This window comes from Sprattus sprattus (assembly GCF_963457725.1).
Source record: "Sprattus sprattus genome assembly, chromosome: 2".
NCBI lineage: Eukaryota > Metazoa > Chordata > Actinopteri > Clupeiformes > Clupeidae > Sprattus > Sprattus sprattus.
This window is the reverse complement of record NC_137921.1, coordinates 54,416,307-54,429,614: the sequence shown is the minus strand read 5'-3', so window position 1 is coordinate 54,429,614 and position 13,308 is coordinate 54,416,307. Positions and strand designations below refer to the sequence as shown.

The 13,308-nt window shown below is 39.6% G+C and overlaps 2 protein-coding genes across 2 annotated transcripts; both read right to left on the bottom strand.

Annotated features, from left to right (window-relative positions):
- Positions 1-1,700: 1,700 nt before the first annotated feature.
- On the bottom strand, positions 1,701-4,767 carry rab3b (RAB3B, member RAS oncogene family; the record flags this gene model as incomplete). The annotated part of the gene is made up of 4 exons (XM_080833322.1): positions 1,701-1,888; positions 2,057-2,181; positions 2,888-3,006; positions 4,543-4,767. 4 exons carry the CDS (start codon positions 4,765-4,767, stop codon positions 1,701-1,703), a joined length of 657 nt encoding a protein of 218 aa, XP_080689448.1.
- Positions 4,768-6,179: 1,412 nt separating this feature from the next.
- Positions 6,180-12,791, bottom strand: atpaf1 (ATP synthase mitochondrial F1 complex assembly factor 1; the record flags this gene model as incomplete). The annotated part of the gene is made up of 9 exons (XM_080833729.1): positions 6,180-6,724; positions 7,506-7,613; positions 7,710-7,805; positions 8,706-8,753; positions 8,850-8,900; positions 9,049-9,111; positions 9,792-9,845; positions 12,030-12,138; positions 12,574-12,791. The coding sequence occupies 9 exons, from the start codon at positions 12,789-12,791 to the stop codon at positions 6,557-6,559; spliced, it is 915 nt and encodes a 304-aa protein (XP_080689855.1). The 3' UTR covers positions 6,180-6,556.
- Between the last annotated feature and the right edge of the window lie 517 nt (positions 12,792-13,308).

Sequence of the window (13,308 nt, the reverse complement as noted above, 5' to 3'; positions counted from 1 at the left end):
CGTAAACCAAGGCAACCAGGGGAAACAACTCATAGCCTTCTTCAAGCTTAAATGTTTTGTTTTACTTTAATAGTATTTTTCTACACGAAATGAGTAGGCCTATTTTACCATAGCCTACAAAAACAAGGCCCAGAACAATTTCTTAAGTTGAGTAGGCCTACAATGACTTCAGTGACATGAATAGGCCTACTTACCTCCACTTAAAACACCAACATGACAAGGACATTTTCACTTTCAATTAAACTAAGATGTAAAGTAGCCTAAACCAAAAGATGTATGCAAAACGCATCTGTGGTTGAGTTAACCCTGGCCTTCGTTACATGTTCTCGACGGCTCGCTCTAAAATTATCAGACAAATTATAAATAACGGGTATTGTGACGCATTAATTACAACAAGTTCTTGAAACGATTTTGGAATCCTTGTTGCATCTGCGATGAACATGAATTGTGAAGGGCTCAGATAGAGATTTGTGCTTTTTATTTTTACAAATTGCACTTGAAATGTACATTCACACTGATTTTATAATCACTTCGTGCCCGTTTAACCCATCTATGAGTCAATAGTTACTGACGAGGTTCTACCATAGCCTACGTATAGGCTACAGTTTAAGCATTGCAACAGCATAAAAAATAAAACTCTACCTAGGTACGACCATTATAATACAATATTAAGATCCAAAATATGTCAGTTAAAAATGTACTTATAAACAATCACATCATAGCCTATCAGACACAACAACTGTTATGATTGTTAATAATATATAATTCATATATATATATAATATTTTCGTTGGTTAGGCGATTTAGTTATGAACTCACATATTTAAGACAGGTGGAATGACGTGTTTGGGTAGTGAGAAGCAGTTCACTATTTTGCAATAATTAGAAATTGATACAGCCTACTGTCAGCACAATGTTTGATTAATATAAAATAGTTTGAATAGAGTGAACTTTACATGGCCAATTTTAATATTGTCTTAACACTCGGCTACATTCATATACATATTGTTTGACAAATACAGTGTGCTGCTCATTTCTGTAAAACACTATTTTTTAAGTAGATCAAATTGATTCACATAACTATTAAACATTACTATTACAAGACTCATTGTATACAACATTGTTTGCAAAGTGTTCGAAAGTCTTAAAACACTTGTACAGCAAAATCAAAAGCATGTGTGTGCCCTTCACTGAACATTAATGGCAAATCACATCAAAACCACCCTGAACAGAATTAATTCATAAAGCTGCAAAACACCTTGTCCATTCTGCAGTTGTGCTAAGTTAATGTCAGTGTGTCTGAATAGTGCTGTAATCATGTATTTCACATCTAAGCTTTAATTTCCTGCGTTAAGCTCAGTCGGGCAAGCAGCTATTTGTATTCTTTTGAGTGCCAATTAAGCTAAATTCATGTAGCAAGGTAACTGCACTGTAACATGTTGTGAGTAATACATTGATGTGCAGTGGCAGTGAACACTCTCCATGGAGAGAAGCTGTATTGTGCTTCAACAGTTGACTCTGCTTTGAGCCGCCTCATGTTTAGACTAGAGGTCAGATGAGAGGTTAGAAATGCACTCATGTGCAGTGTAAGAGAATGACAATGTGAATCAAAATTGGACTGAGAAGAAGGGGGGGGGGGGGGGGCTCCACAGGGGGGCTGCGACGAGTTGGCCAGAGAGGCTATGCTATAAGAGGTAGGCTCAGCAGCAGTTCTGAGGTAGTTGTGGAGGCTTGTCGGTGAGTCGAGTGTTCTTCGTACCACCAGTGACAATAGCAGGGTCAGTGTCCACCCGTTCTGACATCTTCACACAGATAATGTCGACCAGACGTTCAAACACCTGCCGGACATTGATGTTTTCTTTGGCACTGGTCTCGTAATACTCAAAACCTGCAGACAACAGTAACAATTACTCTCAGACATTTGACACATTTTATCTGCTAATAGTAGTAGTTACTGCTCTACGCTTACGTTAAAGTACCAATAAATTAGCCCTTCACCTTCATGGTGCTGATGCCACCAATGTTGTAAAGATGTACAATCAGTCAACAAACATACCTAGTTGTTCAGCTAAGTGTCTGCCCTTTTCTGGGGGCACCACTCTCTCATCATCCATATCACACTTGTTGCCAGCGAGTATCACTTGAGCATTATCCCATGAATATGTCTTAATCTGTGTAGCCCTGGGAAAAAAAGCAGTTTGACAAGTTGTTTTAAAATAAAATCAATCCTTTCGGCTGTAACTGACACACTCATAGGGGTTTTGTAAACCTAAAGTGTTTTAGACAGAGCTAGCCCAGAGTAAGCCTACAGTTTGCTCTTTTCAAATTTATATCAGTCTGCACTAAGACCCAGAAACATAATGAAAACTTAAAATGCTGCACAATACTTCAGCACCCATTAGGAGCAGAGATCAAGGAAAGATCATCTTCAAATGTGATATTAGATATTTCAATGCATACACAGATGTATCACATATTAAGCAGACCAATCCTTGAATATATTCCAGAAAATGTCCTATGGCCATTCTATTTCAATCAAAGTTAAATTAAGTTTGATTTACTTGAAAATTTGATTGTACAACATATCCACCTTGGTGCTTGAACTAAACTAGAGGTTAATCAAGCATCCGAGGAGAGAAGGCTACACTAGGTTGTAAAGCTATGTTTTTATGTTTAAATGGTTGAAGAGGGAAGCAGTAGCAAATGTACCTGAAACATATTAAAGTAACAAATCCATCCACTTAGTATATTTTACTCCAATTCATTTGATAATTACATATTTCATAGTTAGGCTATCATTGAATACAAGAATGAATGTCCCTTTTTTAGCTTCACTATTTACCAGTACCATCCAGTGGAATACAGAATGCAGATTCAGCATACTCACCAGTCTTGCACTGCATTAAAGGACTCTTCGTTAGTGATGTCATACATGAGGATGAAGCCCATGGCTCCTCTATAGTAGGCTGTGGTGATTGTTCTGTACCTCTCCTGACCTGCTGTGTCCTATGGCAACACACGCACAAGTGGATACACATTAGAATGGGATATGACGGTTCTAAATAGCTCTAACTATACTGTCTTCAGTATGAGTTCATTTATCAGAGCATCCACATTTTTCTCAGCCACAGAATCATAAATGTCTTTTTTTTTCATAGAGAAAGAATCAAAATACAAATACAACAGAAATTCATCGCAATTGAGACTGGAAACTCAACCCTCACAGACAGATTTCCGTTTTTGAAGGTGTGAGTTTACACCATCACACAGCTACACAGAATGGTAAATAACACATGCATCCCTTCACACTCTGTCATGGTAATCATCATCAAGGTAGTGACGGAAGCTGACAGCTACACCCCCTTGTCTATAGTTACGGCCATATGGGAGGCCAAGAGGAGAAGCATGTGTGACATAGGTTCACTGCTGGTGGTGTCATTCATTTACTTGCTGTGAAAATCACGGATCTCACATTCTTCCCTTTTTATCTCACTTATCCAGTGGTGTAGTCCAGGGTGTTCGCAGGTATACGGAGTATACCCACTTATTTTTCAGTCAGCATTGCGTATACCCACTTCTCAAAACAGGGCGTTTATCCTGTATGGGATGCTTAAAAAAAAGAGTATACCCACTTCTCCAGGGACCACTACACTACTGCACTTATCTAAGACTCTCCCAAATGGTTGGTTTCGTGCCTTCATCTCATGCATTGTAAACAAAATGTCTCAAATGCAGTGCCTGTGATACAAACATGTTCTGCCTTTTAAATATCTGTGACTTTGTGTAGCCTTCATTCATTTGAAAAAGAAACAAAATATATTTTAAGATCAAATACATTTGAAAATACATGTTGGGTAACCTGACTACTTCGCAATGTTAAATCATGCTAAGAGTTATCGTTGTGTTATGATTCTATGCCACACTAGATTGAATGGATACAGTGCACCAAGACCGACTTGTTTCCTTCAGTTGGCTTTGCTCTGACACAATCCTCCTGGTCTCATCCTTTTTCAACACCAGAGATTATGCTGCTTGATCAATCAACACTGATTACAGCTCTGTACTGAAAGAAAAATGTTTACTCCAGTGGCGTCTGTGGCACTTGTTCTCAACCCTGGCCCTTGTGTACTCTAGAAATGCACGGCCCCTTTGCCCTTCTGGGGCAACTCTAATTGGTTCTGAGCATTGCTTTGCCAGAGAGCAGCAAGAAGTGTTGCTTCCATGACAACCACTGCTGTCGATGATGCAAGCACAGAAGGAGCTACCATCCCTCCTTTCCCAAGGAAAATGGCTCTGCTAAAGAATCAGACACAGCAGAATCTTTTCCGCTCTCCGTTTCACTGAAGTCTTGAGAACAGTCTGGCAACAAAACGTCAAAAATCCTTGTTTCTCTCAGAAAATAAATCTATCAAGCAGGGCGTAATACGTGCAAGGTGTGTCTGGCATCTATACCCTAAATGCAAGCATGACAAACATACAAGCGAGCATGACAAACATACGAACATCAAATAGCCAATTTCATCACACAGCTGATAAACTCACCCATATTTGAAGCTTGACCCTTTTGTCGTTCCTGTATACGGTCTTCACCTTAAAATCAATACCCACAGTGCTAACGAAGGAGTTGTTGAATGTGTCATCGGCGTATCGGAACAGAAAACTGGTTTTTCCAACACTGCTATTGCCAATAATAAGCAGTTTGAACATGTAGTCAAAGTTCTGATCCGATCCATCTCTCTGCCCAAAGCGTTGGTCTGCCTTTGCCATCTGTGGGCAGATTAGGCGTTAGTCTTGGAATTTGGCTAATTGCCCCAAAAGCAATTATGAAAATAATACAATAGGCCTATAGAATGCACATAGCCTTTCTTTGGGCAATGAGTGATTCATTTCTCTCTTTACAGATGCAGGAATCATGTCGTGGACCTGTGCAACCAGCAGACATTTGCGTCAGAGCTCTCGAATCGATCAAACAGATTGGACTACAGGTGCGTTGTATAGAAAACGTGAGTGAACCAGTAAAATAATCTCATTATGATGTTTTACACTAATCCATTCTACGGTGGACATACATTTGAAATTGGAGTTCTATTTGCAAGCGATAAAACCTTGCCTATTTACCATTCAGTGGCACAAATAATTCAGCACAAATACGGTTCTCTTTCTATATAGAAAAGCCTATCAGATGAACGGCAGACACAATCAGATAATCAGATTTTTCATTTGTATCGCAAAAAGGTCTGTTTACATATCAACCCTTACCTTTTGCTGAACAGATACCCTTTTCAAAGGTGGGCGTACAACAGGCGCGACCGAACTGTAAGCTACCTGATGTTGCGTTTCCACCGGCTTCTACGTTCGTTTCAGTTGCCTTCCGGTATCTTGTCTGTGCGCCTGGTCTGATTCAATCTTTATCAATTGCAGTTAACAGTGTTATTTATGGAGCCAATACAGCCGAATTTGTGAGCATTGACACGGCGACTGTGTTGAAAACTTCAATCCTGTATGCTGATACCTCACATGAGGTGGGGCTAAGAGAGGACAAAATGCAAAATATTTACTTTTGCCTTCATGAATTAAATCTGACTGCTTGTTGGGTTAAAACAGTGAATCATGTGCTACGACGCCTTCAGTGACGACCAGATATTTAAAAAAAATACCGTGGCCTGGTTCTGTCTCTGAATCACCAGATCACCAAAAAAAACAATGTGTGTTTGATATTTGATATATTTACGCTTCTAAAAGGTTTCACCACATTTAAATTATACACTAAATATATCAGACATCAGAATATATCTGTGCACTTCCATGCATCAACATCTTGTTGCTCCACCCCTTGTTTACAAAATAACCTTAAAACCATGTAAGATTATAGTATTTTACCACAGAATCAGACATGGATTCCGACACTGACAGAAACATGCAACAGCGCGATGAAAGGCGTGGCAACACAAATCATAACAGGTTCAGCTTCTGAGGACACCCATCAGCGTCTTCCCCATCTGATAGTTTTCCTTAGGGGATCCTGGAAGCAACCTTTCTTCTAATATATATATATGATGCTGATTGGATTTTACAAAAAAAATTGTCCAGCTATTAACCTGCTTATAACTTTTAGCTTCCCAACATTTTTCAACTTTTACAAAAATTGTCAACAGTTAAAGCTGATTAAAGCTCTGGTGAATGATTTCAGTAACATTTAATGTAGGAGTCTGTGTAACTCCTCTCTGGAAGAGCCAGTCAATAGCCAGAGAAAATTATTACATTTTAATATTGCAGTAGACATTACCATACCAGTTACATTACATTTGCAGTATATTATAACCATATGCATTGCCAATTACAGTAGAACTTACAAGGAAGTAGAGATGACAACAACCCTACAATCTTTGAACTGTTTTTTTTGTAGCAAGTCCAGCCACGTTTCAATATATTTCACCAATACCTTCTTCAATGAGACTGAAGGTATTTCATTGTCCACCATGAGGTCATCCATCTTTGAAACTTCACTCCCCCATAGTGATAATCATGTCACTGTCCAAGAATTGTTCGATCCAGTCTAGGACTTAAGGCCGATGCCACTTTGCTCCAGCTCAGCAATCACAGACATGTGCCGGAAATCAGCTGGTCTGTGATTGAAGGTCTCCACCAACTGGAAGGTCTCTTGCCGCTGGGAAGCATAAAATACCTGTATCTGATTGGCCAAGCACTGGGCTTGGTGGATGCCCTGAAAAGACAATGTAATGAATAAATCAGTTGATGTTTGAGTGGAGCCACTTGCTTGAGAAAAGGGTTTTCAAACATTTCTGATGGTGGCACTCTCTGTGTCTAGCAACAAAGAGATACATCAAAATAAGAGTCAAGGGCAAGGAGTTATTACCCATCAATTTGGCACATAGAGATTACATTTTAAAGCACAGCAATGGTCATGCAAGATCTGGAGCTCAAAACAGATCTTGTAAAAATCTAACGACAACATATAGGTTTATGCAGGAACTTAAAGGATAACTTTGGGAATTTTCAACCTGGGCCCTATTTTTTTTTAGACCTTTTTGGGCCCAAACGTTAACTTAACAGATCTTGGTATAAAGGAGACGCTCTCCATTGATTGGTCTCCCATGTAGTGCTGTAGTGGGCAATCGACTACAGGCACTGAATGGAGTGCTTTGTCAGACACCGAAAGAAGATCCGCTAAAACACTGACTGTACAAACAGTAATTTCTCTACAGTGTCTTTGCAATTACTGAGGTAAACAGGTGTATCCCAGTATAGATCCTTTCCGTGTTGTCAGACCCTTACACTCTGGGTCATGCTGGGTCATTTCATTGAGTTATGTTAACTCATTCTGAGCTGTTTTCTGTAACCCAGCTGCTGGGTTAGTGGTGAAGACAGTGTCCTGACCTCTCCTCCTCCAGATGTCACATAATCTACTCAGCAGCTGGACCAAAAAGATATAAAAATAGGGCCCAGCTAGAAGAATCCCAATGTTTCCCTTTAAGATGACTTACAATGAATTTTGTATCCATCTCTGCGGTCATGAGTACAACACCCTTGTCCTTTAGCAGTTCTGTGTAATGGTGGATGATGAGCTGACTGGGAGCATTCTCGCCTGCAGTCTGACATGAGTAGAGAGAAATCAAGGTTAAGGTCAATTTAAACTGTAAACATCGTAAGATATGGCCTCATCAGCTGTTGAGGGATAAGAGACTCACCTGAACATTGATGAGGGAGGTGAAATGAAGCTCTTGGCCAGCCCACTGACCCAAGAAGAACTCATAGCCTTCTTGTTGTGGCAGAGCATAGAGGAACTACAGATAAAAAAAAAGGTAATTTAGAAGTGAATAGATCTGTGGACATGATGAGGCCACCTTTAGAATTGTATCATAGCTGGTTGTAGATGTGCATATTAGTTGACAAAACCCCCAAAATCTTAGCAAATAGATAAAATATTACAGTAGAATATTACAAAACATTTTTAGAGAAACACTAACAGAATAAATTCTTCCACATTTAGCACATACTATGCTCTTTTTATATGTCCACAGGACATGTGTCATGTATACATCACACTGCTATCACATACAACACTGGTGTCCCTATTTAGAGCCCAAACTAATAGAAACTAAGACAAATAGGATAAGACATCACTTCCTCAATATCAGTGATAATATTCTCTTTTAACCCTCAAGATTTCCAGGAACCATAACACCCCGGTTACATGCCAGCGATGCGACGGAGGCAAAATTCTACATCCCATTAATTTCTGTTGGAGGCGGGCGATTGTGACGTAGATGAGCAAATTGGGTGAGGCATGTGAAAAAAGTTGATGAAAGTTTAATCCTATGCAAATGAGGTGCGAATCTCACCAGCAGTGGCCAATCAGATTGTTAGATGTCTCTGATTGTTTGAAAATTGCAGGGCTATGGCGTCATTCGGTTGTTTAATTTGCTAAAAAGAAAAGCTTGGATTGCCTTAACCAGGGGTTGTTGTTGGTATGTTAGATATTTAATCCTGGGCTTACTTTAATAGAATGACAGTTTTGATATAAAGACAAGCTGCCTAGCTTGCTAACTAGCTCACTATGTCCAGTCTGTTATGCTATTTCCACACACTACGCCACGCCCACTCGAAGCGATGGAAGCGGTTTGCGTCGCTGGCATGTACCCGTACCATGAGTCTGAAAAGGGGTAGTGAGAAAAAGGTCTTACACTCGGGCATGATTTGGCTCTGTTGGATATCAATTCAAAGGTTGATCCCTGAAACAAATACACAGAGTACAAATACAGTGACGTTTAAGGCATCATTTAAATTGCATTAACAAGGACAGGGACATACACTGTGGCAAGACCTACTGGTATGACTGCACTGATGGTGTCCTTAGTGGAATAGTACTGCATCCAGAGCTGCAAAAGACAACAAAACTCTATTCAATACACAAGAAAACTAAATAAATGAAAAGGATGACTGAGGGCTAGTTAGTGGCAGGTTATATGAATGTGTTAAAACAAAGACTTCCAGATAGTGGAAGTTAGGTGAGACAGAATCATTTACTTTTCCAATTTCTTCTCCAGAAATGTCCTTAACCATTTCAAGGTTGAGAATAGATCCAAGAGTCTGTGAAAATAATGAAGCATATTCGGGAAAAAAAGGTTTATGACTAATTAGGAGGTATATGGTCATTGATATGATACAAATCTAATCAGTCAAATGATAGACAACTGTAGAAATACAGTAGTCTTTTTGTATTTCCCCCCCCAGTCAAGTAATTTATGTTTGGTCATTTTAAATATTGCCGTTTGTAAATTCCAATGATTTATATTTTGATATTGCCCATCACAATAACACACAAATATGGTTCTGCTTCTCTATGCTACACTATGCAACCCAATATATGTATGACCAATAATACTTAAATATTTTGTACAAAATGATGCGCCAGATGTATTTTCAAATTGTGTGATTACGTTCACACAATTGCGACAAACTAGCATAGGGGTGTTCAATCTATGGCCAGATACTGGTAGGTTAAACTGATGAAAATACAGTTTTCCCTCTCTAGCATAACAGCGCAACATTTCTCAGGGATTTATTAATAAATAAGGAAACATCCAAATAAGTTTGCCATTAGATTTTAGGAGCAATCATATGTTTTCAGTGCTTACAGGTATCAAATTCCATGTGGCTATTCCATTTTTTATTATAAAAGTGCAGAATTTCAACCTTTGAAGTGTACATGCTTTTTACAATAAATTAGGCATTCAAATCTGTCTCACATGATTAGTTATTTCCTTTACCTTGTCCTTGGAGAATCCCCCAGAGCTACCTTGCTGTTTGCCCTGTTTTTCCTCCTGCAAACACAAACAAGGTTTGTTTTTCAAATACTCCGTCTCGTCCACAATCAATATAGTATTATAGTAAGGACACATGCTCAATACTGCAACTTTTTCCCCAAGGGTGGAGACAGCAGAGGTAAATGTTGAAGAGTTTATTGCCAATTAAATTATGCCTGGATTGCCTGAAACCGGAGAGAAATGTCTCCTGATCGACCTTTGGTTTACACGAACTGGGCGAATTGGGTCACTGAATCCGTAACCTTTTGAATCGGGTTTCCAAAAAGAGTAGATTCGAACCCGGCAGCGGATTGGTGTTTGTGTAAACCCCGATCCACACACGTTCTAACCTGATGATATAATTGTGAACGCCTCACAACCTCAACCTGAACCCTTAGGGTTCAAATACACATACGCGTCTTTTTTCAGGCGCAGGCGCTTCAGTAACGCCTTGGCAAAGTGCGGAGGCCAAAACAGACTTTTCACAGCTAATAATAATCACTCCGCGATGAAAGCGCATTGATGAAAACCGTTCATTCAAAATTCTGACGTTGAAAATGGAACTATTTTTCGTGTTAAAATGTTAATTTGTTGACTGTAGAATTGTTTTATAAAAGCAATACTCGTGGGAGTGGGGTAGGTAAGGGATAATCCCACTCCCACTCGTGCTATATTGCTCAATCATACCACATCTTCCAGCATCAAAACAGGAAATAAGTGATAAAGTAGTTAAGCCCGCCTGTTGCTTGATCTGATTGGCTGCCTGGGCCGAGTGTGACATTGATGAGCGGTGCGCTTCCCTGCCTTGCGCTGGAAAGTTGAGAATAGTTCAACTTTTAAGCGCACCTAAAAAACGCAAAAGACATTACGCGTGGTGGAGAAGGGGCGCACACGCAAAGCGCGCCGTACCATAGGAATCAATGCATTTGCTCGCGTCCCGTTTTTAAAAAACGCGCATGTGTATTTGAACCCTTATTAACCCCGCTGCGTCACTTCATAACAGCAACAACATAAGCTAAATCGAAGCTGGTTAGGAAAGGGATGCCATTAGCAAGCCACACTTTAATCTATCACTGTTAAATCTATTTGCATCAGTCCATTTTTCAAAACCATTTTGTGGAGCGAAATGGAAACCCCTCTGCTTAATATGCCAGTCGTCACTGTCACATTTTAAAGCCTCAAACTTGGGGGTGCCATTTCTCCACACACAATGCTAACATAGCCCAGGAGTTTCCTAAAGGCTCAGAGCTACGCAAGCACAAGGTAAATACTTTGAAACGTGTGTAAGAGAAACAGACTCAGCTTTTTCGACAATTTACAAAGTACTCTGAAACGGTCACGTTGGCATTGTATCAGGTGGCATGGAATATTGTTTGAGCAAAAAAGTAATATAGTTGGGCAGTTGTGAAGTCTTGTGTACGTGATGTCGTTCCTATCCTCAACCCTGACAATGACAGATTAAAGCAGTCTGTGTCAGACCTGCAGCTGTCATGGCACACCGTTGAACAGAGGATATCTGACATTAACAAAATAATTGAGACACAGTAACAGTTTTTTTCTTTCTGTGCGTGAGTTGGTTGGTGTATGTGTGTGTGTGTGCGTGAGTGACTGAGTGAGAGATTGTGTTGTTACAGTTATTTTACCGCCACCTTGCTCTCCTGTAGTTTTAATTAAATACAATTATATTTCTCCGTCACTTCTTCTCTATGGCTCTTATGTTATGTTGAACCATGTCATGCCATTAATGGTCTGGTAACAGTGTGGCTCTTCGAAATGGTGTGGGGTTATATTATGGCTCTTTGAGCTGGACTGGTTAGTCACCCCTTAGCTAGTTGGATCACGACTTCTTTCTTCTGTCACTTTATAGGCATTCTCCATGACGTTTTTATGACGTTATTCAACCACTCAGCTCTGGTGTTTCTGTGTAAACAAGTACATTTTCTTGACGCCGGCTTTGTGTACACGATAAAAAAAGGTACCAGATCCAAAAATGTATCCGGATTCAGGCAATGCAGGATCCGTGTAAACGTGGCCTAAGACTGACCTATCTAATTCCCTGATCATTCACTCCCAGACAACCAATCAATCATAACTGATTGATAAATTCTTAGTCATAAAAGCTAGAGCACACACACAGTCACACAAACAGGGAAATACACTTTAAGCAGAGGGTAGGTAGGCCTTTGCCATAAAATACCATACCTTCTCTTCCATGCGTTTTATGAACTCGGCTTGTCTTGAGTGTCCCAATGGTTCTATCTTCATCTCTGTCCGTTTCTCCAATATAACTTTATACTCCTGTGGTTTGGCACTTTCATTAACATGAACAGATTACACATAAATTATCAAGATGCACATCCAAAGACAAAGACATCCACTTTTTACATAGACATAGACCTGTACGTTTTGTGTCAAAGCACTGTACTCACTGCACTTAGTAATAGTTTACATTGTTTACACACATCACAAACAAATTTAGCCACCTTGCATTTCTAGGTGTGAATTTCGCAGTATATTAGGCTATATGAAGACATGTTATCCCACATGACCAGGTTCTTAGAACATATATTTTCAGCAAAGTTGTAAAAATGCCCTTATTTACCTTGCTAGGACTAATATGAATTATCTGTAACGTTACCACCATCCCCATCACCATCATACTCAGGTTGCAAATTTAGCTAGCGTTACATGATTACAGAGCCTTGTTTGCTAAAGATAGCTCTACAGATAGGTTAACGTTAGCTACCTTCGAAGCCTCCTTATCTTTTCCTCATATTTACTATAATAAGGATTTTCTTCCAGCTCCGGTTCTTGTTCTTTTTTTACTGAAAATGTTCGAAACTGCTGCGACACCAGGCCAGGAATGAGCGGCCTGATACCCGTTGCCCTGACTGCCATCATTCCTCGGTACAAACATGACATTTGTACCACGGCGGCCGCCATGTTCCCCCCTCTGTCGCACATAGATGGTGCTCCGAAATGAAACAGAGGGAATTATAACGAAGGTTCCATACAGACAATGACTATTTTTAGCACATTGTGAAAGTTTTAGTGATCAAAATGACTCATGACAGTCGACTCAAAATGTTATATAGGCGATTTATTTAGCTATTAACTTCAAGTTACACTAATGATGAACGCACAGATAATTTTACAACGAAAACTCCATTAATAGTAGGCCTATTGTATCCTACCTTCAGCATGTTATGTTACATTTGGTGCCAGAGAAATCAATATTTAGGTAAGCGTATCATCTTATTAACGTTGATTACATAGACCAGACTGGTAATATGCCACAAACAGACCGTAGCCTATCTATCAGCCATATAAAACACCAGAACATATGTCCAGTCTGTATTTCAAAACTCAATATTATCGCTATTTCTCTGTAGAAAGTTGGCATGTTCCACCAGACACTGTATTCAATGTGCGGTAGGGTGTGATTGTTTTTTTAATAAAAAGAAAGGGACAACCTTTATGG